The 19,349-nt window shown below is 34.1% G+C and overlaps 2 protein-coding genes across 2 annotated transcripts; both read left to right on the top strand.

The window, feature by feature from the left end:
* Positions 1-1,692: 1,692 nt before the first annotated feature.
* Positions 1,693-6,243, top strand: LOC145639334 (protein ECERIFERUM 2-like). The gene is made up of 2 exons (XM_081690553.1): positions 1,693-2,286; positions 5,173-6,243. The coding sequence occupies exons 1-2, from the start codon at positions 1,783-1,785 to the stop codon at positions 6,031-6,033; spliced, it is 1,365 nt and encodes a 454-aa protein (XP_081546679.1). The 5' UTR covers positions 1,693-1,782; the 3' UTR covers positions 6,034-6,243.
* A 2,304-nt stretch (positions 6,244-8,547) lies between these two features.
* LOC145639332 (NADPH--cytochrome P450 reductase-like) lies at positions 8,548-18,851 on the top strand. Its single transcript, XM_081690552.1, has 18 exons — positions 8,548-9,030; positions 12,570-12,629; positions 12,747-12,823; positions 12,914-12,971; positions 13,160-13,243; positions 13,319-13,355; positions 14,252-14,321; positions 14,423-14,617; positions 15,246-15,338; positions 15,698-15,923; positions 16,024-16,107; positions 16,234-16,385; positions 16,477-16,573; positions 16,751-16,900; positions 16,986-17,063; positions 17,136-17,258; positions 17,339-17,452; positions 18,378-18,851. The coding sequence occupies exons 1-18, from the start codon at positions 8,731-8,733 to the stop codon at positions 18,456-18,458; spliced, it is 2,079 nt and encodes a 692-aa protein (XP_081546678.1). The 5' UTR covers positions 8,548-8,730; the 3' UTR covers positions 18,459-18,851.
* The last annotated feature ends 498 nt before the right edge of the window (positions 18,852-19,349 follow it).

Below are 19,349 nucleotides of genomic sequence, written 5' to 3'. Positions count from 1 at the left end.
GATTTACTAGAATCGTGCATCGCATGGGCTTACACCTAGTTACCTAAATTATTAGAGGCTGAAAAATACTCGTTTATAGCAACAAGTTTCTTGTAAATAAGTTGGTACACTAGAAAATAATAATCTTTTATATAATTGCAGAGTCATTTAACTACATTCCTCCAAAAGCCAAATTCTCTAATCTCATGCAATTTTTTTTATTTTTTTTATTTGCTATAACCTCCAATATAATAACTTTTACTTCTCCATTTTTTTTAAATAATAACATCCACTTCTTCATTTTTTCTAATAATTTTCATCTCCTATTGTTTTTCTTTCTAAATACACATGTTACGTATATATCGTGCGTTAGCACGGATACACTCTAGTATATCCGAATATTATAGTAATCAATCCCATCATATATTCATTATTATTCTAATATACCGATCAATCCCTTCATCTCTAACTTTTAATACTATCATGATGACATTTAGTTTAAGGAGGTCAAGATTAGATTTTGTTTATTTGACTACAAAATTATTATTTTTATTAAAAAATTTGATTTGATGTAAGACTTTAATTATGGGACATATAAAAAAAGTTAAAAGAACTTTTATTAATGTTGTCCGGGGAATGAAAATTTTAAGATACATGCATCTGTACCATGCAAACAAAAAACGTTGAAAAAACATGTAGCTATTTCGTAAATAACATATAGTTGTTTTGTTAATAACATATGATTGTTTTGTAATGAACATCAAGTTTTTTGTTTTTTTTTTTAAATTTTTTTTTTTTTTTTTTTTTTTTTTTTTTTTTTTTTTTTAATTAAGCAATGAACATTAGGTCACAAATAAAATTACCTTAAATTGACAATAAAAGAACATGGACATATGTTCTTACTTTTTTTTACTCTTTTTTTGGTGCAATTATGTTGATTTCACTCTAGCTATATGTTTATTACGGAGTACATTTTAGCAGTATGTTGTTTTCACTCTAAATATATGTTTATTAAATTTTAATAGTATGTTAATTCACTATAGCTATATGTTCACGACTGTATTGTATAATTTTTTTCACTTTTTTTTTTTGACAAAAACTGTACGTTAGTTGCACCGTACAGGCGTCTATAGGGACCACCAATTAGTCGGGAAAATTATAATGTACAATATTATACTTTGTTAAATTCATTTATAGTTCAACATTTGAAGTATCACGGTTGTCGATATACATACATACATTATAATAAATCAATATTCTACTTATCTTAAAGTAAAAATTACTTCCTCGGTTTTTTATTAGTTATTAGTTGATGCATTACATTTAGGCACGTTTGTCAACTCATACATTTAAATGTAAATATCTTTAGTTACGTATTAGAAAAAATTATGAAATTTGATATTTAGAAAATAGACATTGAAATGAATCTAACAAAATCCCACATAACTCTGTTTTTATTCAACACTAAATCATAAAACAAAGTCAAAAGTACATTATGTGAATAGTGCATAAAGTCAAAACGTGTCAACTAAAAAACGAAAGTAAATATATTGACAATATATCAAGACAAATCTAACAAAATCCCACGATCAAGAGAATAATTGCGATAGTGTAAAATTGTTCAAAATTACTGTAAATAGACTCAACTTGTTCCAGCAATCATTCCTAACAAGCTGTTAAAAAGGCATGAGTAGCAGCTATATAAACTCATGCTACATGAATGCCCATAAACTAAACTAAACCTTCCTCTTTCTCCCACCAAACTAATAAACACCAAATTCCAAAAAAAGGAAGAAAAAAAAAATGCCAATTCCAAAGGAAGAATCCAAGAAAAATTTAGTCTTTGACATAAGAGTAGCAACAGTAGTGCCTGGAAAAATTACTGGTGAAAACAAAACATATGAGTTAAAAGGCATAGATTTGGCCATGAAATTGCATTATCTTAAAGGCCTTTATTTCTTCAATAACACCAACATAACAACTAATACTACTACTAATAGTACTAATAATAATAACAATGGTACTAGTAACTTTTGGAGTGTTAAAGAAATGAAGAGTGTGCATATGTATGATTGGCTTATCTCTTACTTTGTGGCTTGTGGGAGGATCCGGGCCTCTTCTGATGAGACCGGTGACCGGCCCTCGATTAAGCTCAATGATGCCGGTATAAGGGTTGTCGAGGCTCAGTCGAGCAAGACTGTCGACGAGTTGCTTGCTATGGAGGATTTCTTGTCGATGCAAGATCAACTTATCTATAACCATTCTCTTGGTCCTGACTTGCCCTTTTCTCCTCTTGTTTGTCTACAGGTATGTAATTTTTTTTTTAATGTATGATTAAGCTTTGGTTCGTTGCTTGCTTGTTTAATTAATATGCTTGTCTAATCTTGATTGGATCATGATTTAATTAGTGTCCAATTAACGAGTAGTGATGTGATTTCAAATTGACTATTGGGTCATGTCGTTCTTTATTAGTTAATTGTCGTTTACATCATTATCCTTAATAATTACTGTCGATGCAACCTCTAGCAAAAGCTAGCTAAAACAATGCTTGATTACGTTTTAGATGTCTCATTCACTGGCTTCCATAGGATCATAGCCTAATACTTTCAGTTTTTTTTATTTTTATTTTATTTTTTTTTACCATAAATTAAATCTACCTACCTTAGCATATGCAGTGTGTCTTAACTACAGTAATCATGCATTGATTGCTCTGCCTCACTTTAAAGAGAATTTACCCATATAAGTACTCTGATCTCTTACCCTTACCCTTACCCTTCCCGTCCACTTTGAAAGTGTCTAGCCCGCTAATCCGGATAGGGAGAACCTGCGAGAAGTTCCTGCCCAGTAGGATCCTTCTCCTTACCGAAATATGTATATGCATATATAAGTATTCTCTTGATTTATCTTTAATCTAACCCACACATACAAAATTAGCTTCTTTTGGTTTATTTATATTTATATTAATGTGCACTTGACCAAAATAGCTATACCAAATTTCCAATGAGGCAATATTTATATTGTAGGTAGTTATTTCTGTTTTGTAGTAGTTGTAGTGATGCAATCTCAGCTCTGTGAAGTTCATGTGTTCAACCCATTACTATTCAGATCGAAATTATAAAACTTTGACCGTTTTTGTTACTTTAATTATATACAGAGTACAAGGAGAAATCTTGTTTGAATTGATTCATTTTAAAGTGAATTCTCATACTTGTATTTTATTTAAAATTATATACCAGTATAACAAAAAGAATTTTAGACATTAACGATATAAGATGTGTAATGGAGACCACATAACATGTTAATGGATATGTAATTAACTAATTACTCTAAATCTCTAATTAGTATATTTTGAGCAAGGAGTAAATTAGGATATTAGGTCAATTTCTTTACTACATTGATGTGCAAAACTAATTGGCCACTTTTGGAAAGTTCAGAATCAATAACAATCATTTAAATCATGAAATTTAGGCCCTATTATGTTCATTTTATTTTCCCACATAATTGATAGTTTATTTCCTATAAAAGACGTCTTTGTATAATTAAGTACATTAAGGTAAGTATTAAAAAATATATATATATAATAATATCTATTTTGATAAGTAATTCAAAAACTAAATTAAGTTTTGATAAGTTCTAAATAATTCAATTAATCTTATCCGTTAGGTTTGAATAGTTGAAGAACACAATTGAACACACCATAGTACCATACCATAGTATTGATATGATTTGTATAATGACGCCTTTAAAATGGACTAAATATTCATAAATTGAGTGAGATTTTTTAAAATTAATGCAAATGGAATTAGACGCACATTAATTATCCAAAGTTATGGTGCATATTCATTTTCACTTAACTTATTTTACTTAAAAATTAAACTTATTTTACACCTATCATAACTTATTTTGTCCTAAAAAATTTATGACAATAATGTGCTTCAATCGGTATAATTGATGGTTAATTACATTCTTAATCCTTTACTTAATTCTTACACGTAGCCCTTCGAATAATTACCAATTTCCAACTAAAAGCATACTTTAATTTTCAATTTAAAAACATACAAACTAGCTTTAGAGCTAAATATGAGTATTACCCTAATCTCAGCCTCCTGTTTTGAGTCAAAATTTTGAAATCTTATAACAATTATTTCAATATCTACTTTTAAAATATCAAGTTGTAATTTTTACTTTACATCTATAAAATTAATCAAAGATATGCATGGGAGTATAAATTTTAAAACGTAAAAGTAAATCATGCAAAGGAAAGAATGAGTGTATCACTTTCATTCCATCAAATAATTATAAATAGGGATGTTGAGGTTAGTTGATTGGTTTTTAATTTACTATTTTTGACAGCTAAAGTTAGTTGAATTGTTTTAGTGCAACTAATTTCGTACGAACATCGTATCTGTTTTGTAACTGCATAAACACAACAGTTCATGTGACGATTAAATTCCAACGGCCAACTACTCCAATATATACGTATTGTAACTCCTTAGTTCATCCATTACTCTGTATCGAACTTACAGGCATTACAGCTACACACTTTCATTACTACCCTACTTGCCAACTTGCTTTAATCATTATTTAAGTACTACATATATTGTTACCAATCTACGTACCACCTACAGTTCACATACATGAGTAGCTATACGTACTATCACATATAATCTGCGGCGAATATTGGCCTAAAATATTTTTGAATCCCTAACTCAATATTAATCACTATACGCAAATTATTATAAGTAGAATGGGGTATTGTAACCTTAACAACTAACAAAAATAATCTAACAGGGGTTAGGCCCCTGACTAGCCTGGTTGGAAGGTCCCTCATTGCATGTAATTACTCTGTAACAGGTTTGATTATGTCTTTAGGAATGATATTCTAGATTTGATTGAGATTGATTTCTGCCTATACATCTCTCCCTTGTATGGTGTTTTATGAGTAAAAATGGGGTTAAATCAATAAAGTCCGTTGCTTTCTTATTGGTATAAATTAGGTGAAGAGAATATGACTATTGAATTAAAATTGTTAATAGAAAGGGCTTCAAATCAATAAAGAAAAAATGCTTTCTAGTTACCTTTACTTTGCATTACCTCCATTTTAAAAAATTATTTACAATTTACCTAAATACACTTTGTTATTTTTAATTTCACCTTTAAGGTTCTCTTAATACTAACTCAAGTTGATTGTAGGTGACATGGTTCAAATGTGGAGGAATTTCAATGGGCCTAAGTTGGGCTCACATTCTTGGTGATGCATTCTCAGCTACAGAATTTATGAACATGTGGACCCAATATATGCAAGGTCACCATCAAAACCCCAAAACTCTTGCCATTCAACATCCTTCACAGCCCAAATACAAGCCTTTGAGCCCAACTCAAGAACCCACTTCAGTGAAACGGGTCAACCCGGTGGGTGATCATTGGGTTAACCCAACCAATTGTAAGATAGGTACCCATACTTTTCATCTTACTCCACAACAACTTGATCAATTGCATTTGAAGGTGCATGGTTCCAAAATGAATGATAAAGAATCAAGCCAATTTTTTGAGGTAATTACAGCAATTATATGGAAGTCCATAGCAAAAATTAGGAATGATTTGGAGACCAAAAATGTGACTATTTGTAGACCAAAAACAATCAAGAAGGAACATGGGATGCCCTATAATGGACAAGTGTTGGGCACAGTCGAGGCGAAATTTTCAGTGTCGAGTGCTGATCCTTTGACACTGGTACATTTGATTGCTGAAAATTATGTTGATGAGAGCAACATGGTTGAAGAATTGGTGAATCATGATATGAGTAAATTTGACTACATTGTTTATGGGACAAACCTAACATTTGTTGACATGGAACAAGTTGATATTTATGGCTTTGAAATAAAAGGAAATCGTCCAACATTTGCTAGTTACACTATTGATGGAGTTGGGGATAAAGGATCGATTTTGGTACTTCCAGGCAGAAAAGATGGCAAACTTGTTGTGCTACATCTAGATGAAAATGAAATTGAATCCTTGAAACATGAGTTAAACAAAGAATGGTGCATTGCATAATTATAATTTAAAGTTTTTTTTTCCTTCCATTTATTTATTTGTAATATTGTTGTATGTATTATATATTAGTGTTATGATGAAATAAATTTATTAGTGTTATGATAAAATAAATATATTAATGAGAAAATGAAGAGCTTTGCAAACTTCATATTTCAAGCTTTGGAAATGTATTACCACAATTTATATATACAATTGCATTTTTCAATTTCATATATTCTTCCTTGATTGTTTATTAGTATTGTTACACGTACTTTAACTCTATTTTTAAATTTTTTCAATAGATGAGAAGATGACTATGGGTTTGTTGCTGTTTTTATTATTGTTGTTGTGTATGTACTTTGTACATAAACTCTACTTACCTACACAATCTCAATAAAGTTCTAATTATTTTTCAAGCTAAGACTGTTAGAATAAATCACTTATTATTTTAATTATAGTAATGTAAGATAGTTAAACAAATAGTTCAATAAACATTTCTGGTATTTTTAATTAATTTTCTTGAGTTTCCTATAAACTTAACCATGTAGTACAAGTGATATTTGGTTTGGTTACCCACATATATGGGTCGAAATTTCTTGGCTTTGGATTTGGCTCAAGTTTTTCGGTTACTTGCACGACCATACCCTATCAATAATAACTTCCAGAATAACTAAGTCAAAATACTCCATACGACTACAGTTTTAGCATGCGATGAATGATAGATTTTAACTTTTAAATTAATGTTGTACCAAAACTAACAAAACTAGTTTTTAAGTTGTGTTTAATTTGTTAAGAACCAATATAATATCAATATGACATTATATCATCACTCTTAAAATTGTAAGTTACTAGTTTGTGTTGAACATCTTTCATTTACTACTTGATAGCTAACATCTATAGTAATATTGTCAAGTATGTCACATGAAGAGCATATAATTAAGTTTGACTTCAATTATTTTACTAGTATATAAAAATATGTTAAATATTGTTAAATTAGTTTCAATCTCTTAATACTTCGTATATAACTATATATCCTCAAAATATTTTACATTTTTTTGTTGGGTTTAATTATCTTTACAAACGTAAAATTAAAATTGTTAATTATCAAAGTTAACCATTGACAAATATAAAAGTGAAATTAATAAACATATTTTGAACAGTGCGTTTCTGTTGCGGCTGGCCGCACCATGCGGCAGGGTACCAAATCAGCAAATGACAAAGTAACCCCCAGACAAAGTAACCCCAAGACAAAAGTAACCCTTAACTGACTTAGTAATCCTTGACCAAGTAACCCCTGACTAACCTAGTAACCCCTGATCTAGTAACCCCTAACTGACCTAGTAACCCCAAGTAACCCCCAACCTAGTAACCCCAAGTAACCCCCGACCTAGTAACCCCTAACTGACCTAGTAACCCCCGACCTAGTAACCCTAAGTAACCCCTGACCGTCGACCTAGTAACCCCAAGTAACCCCTAACCGACCTAGTAACCCCCGACCTAGTAACCCCTGGCCGCCGACGTAGTAACCCCTAACCGACCTAGTAACCCCCGACCTAGTAACTCCTAGTAACCCCAAGTAACCCCTGACCGCCGACCTAGTAACCCCAAGTAACCCCTAACCGACCTAGTAACCCCTAACCGTCGACCTAGTAACCCCTGACCGGATATAGTAACCCCTTACCCACCACCAACAAAAAACTACCACCAACAACCACCACCAACGAACCACTACCAACCTAAACCACCAACGAAACCAGATCTAGAACCCAGAACCACGAAACCACCACTACCCATCCACAAAACAACCACTACCCACCCACGAAACCACCACTATACACGAAAACAATTTGTTTTTCGTTCTTCAATTAAACAAAAAATTAAGTAATAAAATTTAACAACTTACAAGTTATATAATCAAAATCTTCAGCAAAAGCTTAAATTCAACATAAAATTCGTAAAACATAAATTTCCAAAAGTAAACCATTAATGAAGTTTGAAGAAATTTGGGCTAACAAGATGACACCATTAATGAAGTTTACAGAAAAAAGAGGAGAGAGAAATAAAATTGGGGGAAAAAGGAAAATGTTGTAGAAGATGGAAGAAGAAAAGAGGAGAGAGAAATGAAATTGGGGGAAAAAGAAAAATGTTGCAGAAGATAGAAGAAGAAAAGAGGAGAGATAAGAAGAATTAAAAAAAATGACTGGCCGCACCGTACGGCCAGCCGTATATGAAACTTTGTGTATTTTGAAATGAGGAAAAGTACATGTATTTTTATCGTAATGTATGAATTTTTTGAGAAAAGGATTGGATAAGATACTAGAATATACAAATCTTACCAACCAAAAATCAAGAAAAGTCAAGAAGAAAAGCAACCTTTTTCATATCATAGTGATAAAAATGATCAAATCCCCCCATCACCTTTTATTGCACACTTTCACAAAACATAAGAATTGCCTTAATTTCTCAAAATCCATGATTTTTTATTTTTTATTTTATTTTTTTGTTATAAAAATAATAACAAAATAAATAAAAGTAATTAAAAAAAAAAAACAAAAAACAAAAAAAAAGTCCACCCATTTCCATTAAGCGATAGGAGGAAGAAGAAAGAGAGAAGAGGTTGTGTTGAATCAGTGAGTTTCACCAACCCTCTCAAATCAATCCCTAGGGTTTCCTGAACCTTCGAGAAACCCTTAGAGGAGAGAGAAAATCACCTCATCAATGGCGTCTACGAGCTCGGATTTGATCCGATCCATCGAATCGATGCTCGGAGTTTCATTGGATTCATCGTCAAATTCTTCTGCGATTGTCATTTTAACGACTTCGATTGCAGTGATTATTGGATTGGTGGTTATTCTATGGCGAAGATCGAACGATCGAGGTAGAGATTCTTCGGCTTTTGTTGCTCCTAAACCATTGAAGGTTGAACCTGAGGAAGATGAGCTTGAGATTGCTGCTGGTAAAACTAAGGTTACGGTGTTTTTTGGTACTCAAACTGGTACTGCCGAGGGTTTTGCTAAGGTAATTTTGATGATTTTGTGGTTTTAAATTGTGAATTTTTACGAGTTTGATGTTAATTTGATTGTTTTGTTGTTGGTTGATTGCATGCATTTCGAATTGTTGAGAAATTGTGGATTTTATGGTAAAAATTCGAGTGTTAGGGTAGGTTATTAAGGATTGGAAGTGTTAATTGGATATTAGATTGTGCTTTGCTAGTAAAAGTGCCGCGAGTAAGATGAAGTTCGATGTATGAAAGCGAATTCATGGTGATTTGGTTGATTGGTGGAAGAATTGGTGGTGGAAGAATTAGATGAGCTAATTTTGTTGAGATTATGTTGAATTGTTAATTGGATGGAATATTGTGTAATTGAGAGGCAGAAGTGTTTGTTGGATAGATGTTTGAGAACTGAACTTTGAGCTTGTTAATTAGATGGATGTTTGAGAGCTGAACTTTAAGAAGCCGAGATGCTTGGATAAAGCTCGGTTAATTAGGTTGAACTTCAAAATTCAACTAGCCTTCTCGGCTAATACTTTCAATTCAATTAAATCAACATACTTTTAATTATTTTCTAAACTAAATCTATAGTCAATTAAAAGACAAATAACAACTAGTTATTTCTACGTTGGGGCGTTTGGTTCAAGCATATTAGGTATAAGGTATGGGTTTGTAATGACCAAAACCCCTACCTTGTGTTTGTTTTTAGAAATTTTATTTTTCAAACCCATACCTCAAACCCCTAAGGTATGAGTTTTTGAAACCCAAGGGGGGAGGTGGGTATGGCACATACCCATACCTTTAGGTTTAAAATTAAAAGGAAAACTGTCATTCCTAGATAAAAACCAAACACATGAAATCAAGTATCAAGTTCCAATCCCATACCACCCGGGTTTCATTCCTCATTCCAAACCCATACCATTGTTTGAACCAAACGCCCATCATTACCAAAAAGATAGATATTAGCAACAAAATAGACCTAATTTGCATGACATCATCAATGTAAACTATCTATACATCAACTAGGAACTATCATAAAATGGAATGGAATTTGGCGGTAGTATTAGTATAAAGCTAGTATAATTGAGGTTTTGCACTAAATTGAGAAGGTTTGGTTGGAAGTTTAGAAAAATACTATGGAGATGATATTGTTGAGGCTCTTCATGGTAAACCATAGAAATGGATGTTTGTAGAGGGAAATATTGAACAGTGCAGGCAGGGAGTAAGAAACAGAGGATAATCCAAAGTAAGATGTAGTATTTTAAAAGATGCTAAAGACGTGATACTTCATTGATCCTTAGAGGGGGTTGGAGCCAAATTTTCTGATATGAATTCACAGAGGCGGGGTTCTATAGGCAAAGATATAAATTGGTACTTTTGTTTTCTGGGGCTAGATAACATTGTTGCTTAGAATGAATGTGGTTGGACCCCAAACTTGCAAATTAGATGGGATGTATCGGGTCTTATGCAACTCTGATTGCTAGCAACCGCCACTGAAATTGTCTTACTTTGTCCCACAATTATTGCAATTGAAGTGATTTCAGATTAGATAGATTGAAAATCGTTTGATGTAAGGATTACAGGCTACAGCAATGGCTTACATATTAGAAGTGCAAAAGCTTAGGGGTCACTAGTTTGTGCATGGTCAGAGTAGACAGGGTCAATCTAAATTTTTGCTGACCTGGCCATTGTTTTTGCAAGTGTCTCAAAAAAGGAGGAGTGGCTTGCGATCAGCCGACCCTTTCACTTCCATGGTTGAAGTCTATTTGATATCCAAATGCCCTAAATGTAGTGAAAAAGGTTAATAATTAATCCTTTGAAAACAATTACCAACTTGGGCTAGCTAGCAACTCCACTATTCTCTTTATTCTCTCTATAATTTCGATATTGCAACTAGTGAAAAGTGTTGAAAAGTATTTTATATGTGTGCTCGCACATGTGTGTATGACTATACTTGTTAGATGTTTGCACTCTTCATCCCTGCTCCTGTACTCCATAAGTCCATATCAAATTGAATCAAATCAAGTCATACACGCTAGTTGATAGCACCCGATTTGTTTAACAAACCTTATATTTTTGCTGTTGAAAGCTTTTAAATTCACTAAATGCTTGTATTTTGAGAAGTATGTGATAAGCTATAATGAAATCTACCATGGAATCATGGATTGATTACTACTGCAGAACATACTTAAGTCTGAAAATTTATAATGGAATTCAGACAATGACATGTAGAATTCCGAGAAAGAAGATGGAGAGAAAGATGAAAGGAAAAATGAGATTGTGAGATTTGTGACCTTCAAGTTTGCAGTCTCCCTATTTGACAGAAGTTCACGACTTATTTCAATAGATAAGTTTTCAATTGTCCCTGGAAATTATTTGCAGAGTACAACTGATTGTGCTTTTCCTTTCACTAGCTCTGCAATTAATGCACGAGGAGTATGACTCAGGAGGCAACTATGCTCACTGCTCACTTACATTTTTATTTGAGGCTTTGTTTCTGCGCAGCTTTGTTCAGCTCCTACATGGACAAAGAGTTTTTATGACATGGCTGATGACAGCTCTACACAAATTAGAAATTACAACCTTGCCTCATGGTTTGTTCCTCCTAATGATTGAACTTAATGTGGGACGTGCATATGGTATGGCATTGTTCAACTATCTCTCAATAAAATTAAAAGAACCATGATTTTGGAATGAGAGACTAATCAAAGATATTTAAGTAGCTTGGAAAGGCGAGTTTGAAGGATAAATAAATTTCAAATTGTGGAAACTAGTTCTATTGGCTATTTGGTGTACTTGGACGGGGAATTGGCGGATTTCTGAAGGGATGACCAAACCTTATTACTCAAATCTTCAATTTTAAACGATCTTGTATGGTTGGAGTCAAGCGCTTTGATATGAAAATCGTCTATCTTTCTATGATTGTGCAGACAAGATCATTTATGTTTATGGATCGAGGATAATTCAATTTTGTTTGTACGTCTCTTTTGATTTTGGGAGATATGTACATGTCTTGGAGCAATGGAAATTGTTGGTTGATTACTTGTAGCCTTTCTGTTTGTGTTGGTTTGACGTCCTCTTGCTGTCCTATTTTTTATGATTCCTTATAATCCACTGTATAGACGCCTCTAGGTGCTAAGGCTCTTTTTTTTTGGTCTAGGAAAGGCGATTTCAGTGAGGCGCAAAGGGGCGCACTGATGCGAGTCTTGAGGTGCACAGCTTTTTTCCAGGATTTTTTTTGCTGCTTATTAAGTGTGCCTTATCCCAATGAGGGGCGCCAAGGCTCTGGAAAATCCCTACATACAATTTTTTAGCCTTAAAAAGATAGAAATTAGACTGAGACAAGAGGTCATACCAATCCTCAAGAGTTAGTTAGGCTGATGGATAATATGAAGTGATGGTCGTAGTAGTAGTATAAAGAGTGGGTATGGAATAGTTTTACAGAGTTTTAATAGCATTCAACTTGTTTCTGTTTGTTGCTGTACCTTCAGTGACCTTTCTCTTGTAGACTTGTAGCATATGAAGTATCAGTGTCATTTTTGTTATTTTTTGTGATTGTCTGCAGGCTTTAGCAGAAGAGATCAAGGCAAGATATGAAAAGGCTTTAGTGAAGGTTGTTGACCTGGTAAGTGAGGCAGCTACTCCTTCTATTTGTTGATTGAGAGTGTTCTTTGCAAGTTTCTATTTAGATCTATTTTTCTTTATTTTGTCTAAAACTGTTGTTTCCCATCTATTAAAATAGGATGATTATGCTGCGGACGATGACCAATACGAAGAAAAACTAAAAAAAGAAACTTTAGCATTCTTCATGGTTGCCACGTAAGATTACTTATTTTGTGAGTATATATCTTAAATTTGTTGTTTATTAATTGTCAAGTAATTTATAAACAGACATCATTGACATTGTAGTTATGGAGATGGGGAGCCTACTGATAATGCTGCCCGGTTTTGCAAATGGTTCACAGAGGTATTGGCTTCTTGCCACCAATTCAACTTCTACCATTTTTTTCCCCGTCCAATATTTTTGGGGGAGGGGGGGGGGGGGGGTGGGGGTGGAAGGAGCTCTTTGTGGAGGTTAGTGGTAAGTTCATTTACAGCATTCTGTAACATGGTGGGTCTTTTTTTTTTTTTTTTTTTTTTTTGAAAATTGTATAGGGTAATGAGAGGGAACCATGGCTTCAGCAATTGACATATGGTGTTTTCGGCTTGGGAAATCGTCAGTATGAACACTTCAACAAGGTAAATTATCTTTTAAGGCCAACCACTTCTTACTCCTTTGCTTACAAACTAATGGTGTGACCTTTTCTGGAACAGATTGGAAAGGATCTAGATGAAAAGCTTGTTGAACAAGGTACCTAAAAATCTTGTTGTTTTTATTCCATACTTCTATATGGTCAATAATATACTGACAAACTGCCATGTTGAGTAGGCGTATTTTGATTTATACTAGCACTTGCGATGATGTCTTCAAGTAGAATTTGGGTACTTTTTAGAGCAAACAGGCTGGGTTGGGTTGTGTTTAGATTGAAGATTAACTAGTTGGAGAACCTTCAACACCAACACGACCCTTTTAAAAATCAGGCCATAAAACTTCAACACAAACTCGACCTGTATAATAAACTGGGTCCACAAACCTAAGTTGCCTGACCCATTTAAGCGTTCAAGCCTAATTTCTATTTAAAATTTACCAGTTTAGCTAATGTGTTGAGTTTTTCTTGTTACAATTACATCAAGTTTTATCTGTTTAATTAAATAGGGTAATCTAAATTACAAAACATCTTATTATTACAGAATGGAATAAGAAAATGAGTAGCTAAAATTATGAAGAGCAGATTTTTGTTTATGTATGAAATATATATTGCAATGTTGGGAAATACTCTTAGCTTGATAAGGGACCTTATCTTGTTTACTTGATTGAGAAGTACCATTTAAAAAAATAATCTTCTTTTAATACCCATTGTAAATATTGATTAGGTTGGGTACAAAGGTATGTACTTAGCTAAGTTTCGCAAGTAGTTATGCTTTGCTTAGTTCTAGAACCTCACTTCAACTCTTAAGTGTGGCTAAATTAGGCCAAATACTAATTAATGTACTTAACCCATTTACTCTTCTTAATGTGAAATTCTGTACTCTCTTTATGTAGAGTATTATCTATTCTTGATCTCATATTTTTCATTTATATCATTATATGGGCGGCTTACTAACAAATATCTATTGAATTCTTTTAATGTGCTCCATGTGTCTCAGGTGCAAAGCGTCTGGTCCCTGTTGGTCTTGGCGATGATGATCAATGTATTGAGGACGATTTTACTGCTTGGTGTGTGTCAGTTGGATTTTAATCCAATGCTGATATTCTGGGATTATCCTTATTGGCGATTCTTTGCTGTTGTATTGATTAAATGTTTATATTCCATATAGGCGGGAATCTTTGTGGCCAGAGTTAGACAATATTTTGAAAGATGCAGATGATACAAATACTGTATCAACACCATACACAGCTGCTATTCTTGAATATCGTGTAGTCATTCACGAATCTGCTGTCACAACCTTAGAAAATCAGTACAACACTATGGCAAATGGCAATGCAGCTTTTGATATTCATCATCCATGCAGGTATATTCAAATACTGCCTGGACTCGCAGTTGAAATTTTATAATTTAATTTATTTATTGACTCATAATTGTCTAGTGGCATATTAAGCCAAGTCTTTAGTGTCTCTGTTTGGCAGACCAGTGTTTGAAAAGGCCTGCCTAGTCGCAAGGCATTTTGGGTCATGTGCTTTTTGTGGTCTAGGCGAGATGATTTTGGTGAGGCGCAACTTAAGGGGCACTACAGTTTTCCAAAAATTTTGTAAATTGTTTATTATATGCACCTCACTTCAACGAGGCGTACTAAGGCACTCCTTAAGCCGTTAGGCGCAGGGAGCTCTGAAGCGCCTTGGTGCGCCGTGACCCTTTTTATACATTGCGGCAGACATTGTCAAAGCTTTTCCTTTGATTAACGAGCTTATATTAGACTTGATTTTTTTTTTTTTTTTTTTTTTTTTTTTTTTTTTTCCCTGAGCTATGATACCACACTTTTATTACTTACTGTCATGTGTACCTAATATTGAAACTATAAAGTACGATTAATTGTTATCTTAGTGGACATTATAGGTTGCCTAGTAGATCACACACATTGTTTCCTGTTTTTGCTGAATCTGTCTGGCTAACCAGTTTCTTTTATTTTGAAATTCCAAAAGAGCTAATGTGGCGTTGCAAAAGGAGCTTCATAAACCAGAATCTGACCGCTCCTGTATACACTTGGAGTTTGATATAGCAGGCACTGGATTAACGTAAGTATTCATTTAACTGACAAACCTTGGCACCTTGCTGTATATAAGATATATGGCAGAGTCCCTTCTTGTCATGTCTACCGTATTTCATTGCATCACGCTGTTATGTACAATTTTACTTGTGTTCAAGCGTGCAAGAGCACTATATAAGAGTTTGACTATTCTTTATTGCCCATTATTACTTCATGTATTGTCTAGTTGGAATAAAGTTGGTGCTCAAAGAGATTCCATGAGTTTTTTCTCCATCTTTTTTTATTTCCGAAAGAAAAACTTTGCTTGTAAGCTATTATCAAATTGTTCTGCATTCGCTCTGTTCTCTGAAGGAGAAAAGCCTTAAAATTTATCATTTATTGTTTCAGTTATGAAACTGGAGATCATGTTGGAGTCTATGCTGAGAATTGTGATGAAATTGTGGAAGAAGCAGGAAAGCTATTGGGTCAGCCACTGGATTTGATTTTCTCGATTCACACAGATGCAGAAGATGGTACACCTTTGGGTGGCTCCCTACCACCACCATTTCCTGGTCCTTGTACACTTCGCTCTGCTCTGGCGCGATATGCTGATGTTTTAACCTCTCCTAGAAAGGTTATTATCTTTCTTTTCCCTTACACTTGAGCTTATTGTTGATTTTGGTTTCATACTGGGGAATTGGCATTATTGGCTCTTATTTAGCTATTATACTCAGGCTGCACTACTTGCTTTGGCTGCTCATGCATCAGAGCCCGGTGAGGCAGAGAGATTGAAGCATTTGGCATCACCTGAGGGCAAGGTTCATATATCTACATTTTTCAAATGGTCTTTCTGCAAACAATTGATTTAACTTTTTTTTTTTTTTTGGTACTTTGGTTCTCCCTGATCTTGTTAAATCATTCTCTTTGGAAATTATATCTGTTAGGATGAGTATTCAGCTTGGATTGTTGCTAGTCAAAGGAGTCTTTTGGAGGTCATGTCTGAATTTCCATCAGCAAAGCCTCCTCTTGGCGTATTTTTCGCTTCTGTGGCTCCTCGGTTACAACCACGTTACTATTCTATCTCATCCTCACCAAGGTGGCTCAACTTTAGGCTTGTATTAGTTTATGGGTGTATTGATTCTCATGAAGAATAGGGAGATTCTAAACTGCTTAACATGTGTCTGCAGACTATATCCAAACCGAGTTCATGTCACATGTGCCTTGGTTTATGGTCCTACCCCTACAGGGAGAATCCACAAAGGGATCTGTTCAACTTGGATGAAGGTAATAGGAACAAACTTTGCTTATGCTAGCATTGAGTTAAACACATATTACTTGTTAGAATGTTGTTGTATATATTTTGTAGCCCATTATTTATGTGTTGTATTGAGGGTTTTGTGACCGCATGCTGTTGCATGTCAAATCATGACAGTTTTCTGAAATTTTTTCTTATATGGCCAGAATTCAGTTCCTTTAGAGAAAAGCCAGAATTGTAGCTGGGCTCCAATCTTTATCAGAGCATCTAACTTCAAGTTGCCGGCAGACCCTTCAGTTCCAATAATCATGGTGGGACCTGGAACTGGTTTGGCTCCTTTCCGAGGATTTTTACAGGTTTATGGTCCTCTAATATTCTGCACATAAATGGGTTATTTAGATGGCTGAATTTTCAAATTTTAACTGTGCATCTATTTTGCAGGAAAGACTGGCTTTAAAACAGGACGGCGTCCAGCTTGGTCCTGCTATACTCTTCTTTGGATGTAGAAATCGTAGAATGGTATTCTGAAACCTGTAAGTTTTGTGGAATCTTATTGGCCAAATTAGTGCTTATATAATGCTTAATCTGTAGGATTTCATCTATGAGGAAGAGCTGAACAAGTTTGTCGAAGAAGGAGCTCTTTCTGAGCTGATTCTTGCATTTTCAAGGGAGGGGTCTCAAAAGGAGTATGTTCAGCATAAGATGATGGACAAGGTGTGTGCTTTCACATTCAATAGTGAGTCTCCTTTATAATCGTGCCAAGCAATGATTTACCTTAAAATTGTGATTTGCAGGCCTCGTACTTGTGGAGTCTGATTTCTTCTGGTGGTTACTTATATGTCTGTGGTGATGCCAAGGGCATGGCTCGAGATGTTCATCGAACTTTGCACAATATTGTTCAGGAGCAGGTACTCATGCCCCCTTCCCCCCTCTCCCAACAAAAAGCATTTTGAGTACTGCAGTTTATGTTTCATATTATCATCTCGTCTAGACCTATGTCAATCGTATGAAGCACTGTTTGAATTTAACTGCTATGAAACCCTGCAGGAATTCTTAATTCCTTATCATTGTTTCTCTGATCTTTTTACTTCAGCTAGTTGTCTTTAAAATTTTAGCTTTGTAATTCAAAATCAAGAGTTATGTTGATCATGTTGCTAGATGCCTTGGTAATGCAGCACCTCCCAAAATTTGATTTGGCTTCACTTAGGTCGAAAATCATGATGATTGGTTTGTGAACCATGACATTTTTCAGATCATTTCTAAAGAGTATGAAAGCCGTGAACTATTTAGTTGAACATTGATATCAGGTATATGTGGGGAAATAAATTGAATTACTTAAAATGCTTACTTCTCATTGGCCAATATATACATTTTTCTAATACGAACAAGTCGTAAACTACAAGATAAATTTCATATTCGCAGTTAGTTTGCCCACATTAGGACTTGTGAAGTCAATAGGTAGTTGGCCTTTGTTCATATCCGTATGCCTTTGAACTTTGAAGTGACCTCGATCTCTGGTTTGGATTTTTGTTGGACTCTATGCCTTCTCTGCCCCTCTTCCTAGACCTGATATTTTACTTTATCATTTAATGGCATCGAAGGGGAGGTTGAATAGAAGAGTAATATGTGCTATTGTTCTATGCCTTGACCAAGTGCTGTCAAAACTGAAAACTCTTTTTTTGTACTCGGTAGTGTGTATAGTAAACGGATGAAGATGATTAGGAGCTTCTGTTCCAGTTGGCTGACTCAATTTTGTATGGCAGTCATATACGAAGTATAACAAAACCTGTACAGATTTGACAAAGTTTATACTGTTTTGTGATATGTTTTCAGGAGCAGGTAGACTCCTCGAATGCAGAATCTGTTGTGAAGAAATTGCAGACAGATGGACGATACCTTCGGGATGTGTGGTAAGCTGTATCTAGGAGTTACCTTGATCTCGTCTGAGCAGTAATTACAGGGCTCTTTGAGCACAGTCGACTCATTTTCCATCCAAACTCAAAATTCCTATAGCAGATGATAGTGGACGGGGGAAGTAAGCCGTTGTTTACTCCACTTTTCTGTATCTATTGTCACCGTTTTTGGCTGACTAGAGGATAGAACATTGTTGAATCTATATACATTTATTGTTTCTACAATCAAAGGCTGTGGCAGTTGCAGAAGTTATCAAGTATACTCGCAAGAGATTGTAGGTCATTAGGAAACACTTGAAATTTATTGCACTATTTGTTTCATGTAAGATCAAGAATAAAGCTTATAATTTTATGTTTATATTGGAATTTAGTTTTATGTATCTTTCTTCACCAATTGCTTTTCATCTTGTTCTGGTTTATTAGATGATTGGTAAAAGCGTTGTATTTGCATACATAAGTCTATAAACAAACCATGATTATTTAAAAATGGTCTATGACGGAGTTGGATAATAGTTCACTAAATTATACTCTGTATTCTTTTTTTAGAAAAGGTTAAGGAAAAAGAAACATTTGTGAAATTGAAAAAAAAAAAAAAAAAAAACTTAGAGAAAGAGCCTAGTAGTAGTAGGTCAGCTTGAACCAAGTAACTTAGTAGTTGTAGTAGTAGGTCAGCTCGAACCAAGTAACTTAAACTAACAATTATGAACAAACTTATTCAGGAATATTAATAAATAGAGAAGCTATTGGGTGCAGACTACTGCATTCAAATGAGTCGTACCCAAAATTATACGTGCGGCAGACTGGTTGATATATTTTACTTGTTGGCTAATATGTTTCATGTATTGGTTGATATAGTTTTTGTGTTGGCTAATACAAAGTATATTTCTTTTGT

This window comes from Chenopodium album, chromosome 7 (genome assembly GCF_948465745.1).
Source record: "Chenopodium album chromosome 7, dcCheAlbu1.1, whole genome shotgun sequence".
Classification (NCBI taxonomy): domain Eukaryota; kingdom Viridiplantae; phylum Streptophyta; class Magnoliopsida; order Caryophyllales; family Amaranthaceae; genus Chenopodium; species Chenopodium album.
Note: the sequence above shows the minus strand (reverse complement) of the source record. Positions and strands in the feature narration are given on the sequence as shown.

Excerpts from the sequence above, each read along its gene's own strand:
- LOC145639334 (XM_081690553.1), top strand. The coding sequence starts at position 1,783 with ATGCCAATTCCAAAGGAAGAATCCAAGAAAAATTTAGTCTTTGACATA. Across the intron at positions 2,287-5,172 it reads CTCCTCTTGTTTGTCTACAG|GTGACATGGTTCAAATGTGG; the intron begins GTATGTAATTTT and ends AGTTGATTGTAG.
- LOC145639332 (XM_081690552.1), top strand. The coding sequence starts at position 8,731 with ATGGCGTCTACGAGCTCGGATTTGATCCGATCCATCGAATCGATGCTC. Across the intron at positions 14,322-14,422 it reads GAGGACGATTTTACTGCTTG|GCGGGAATCTTTGTGGCCAG; the intron begins GTGTGTGTCAGT and ends TATTCCATATAG. Across the intron at positions 17,064-17,135 it reads GATGTAGAAATCGTAGAATG|GATTTCATCTATGAGGAAGA; the intron begins GTATTCTGAAAC and ends CTTAATCTGTAG.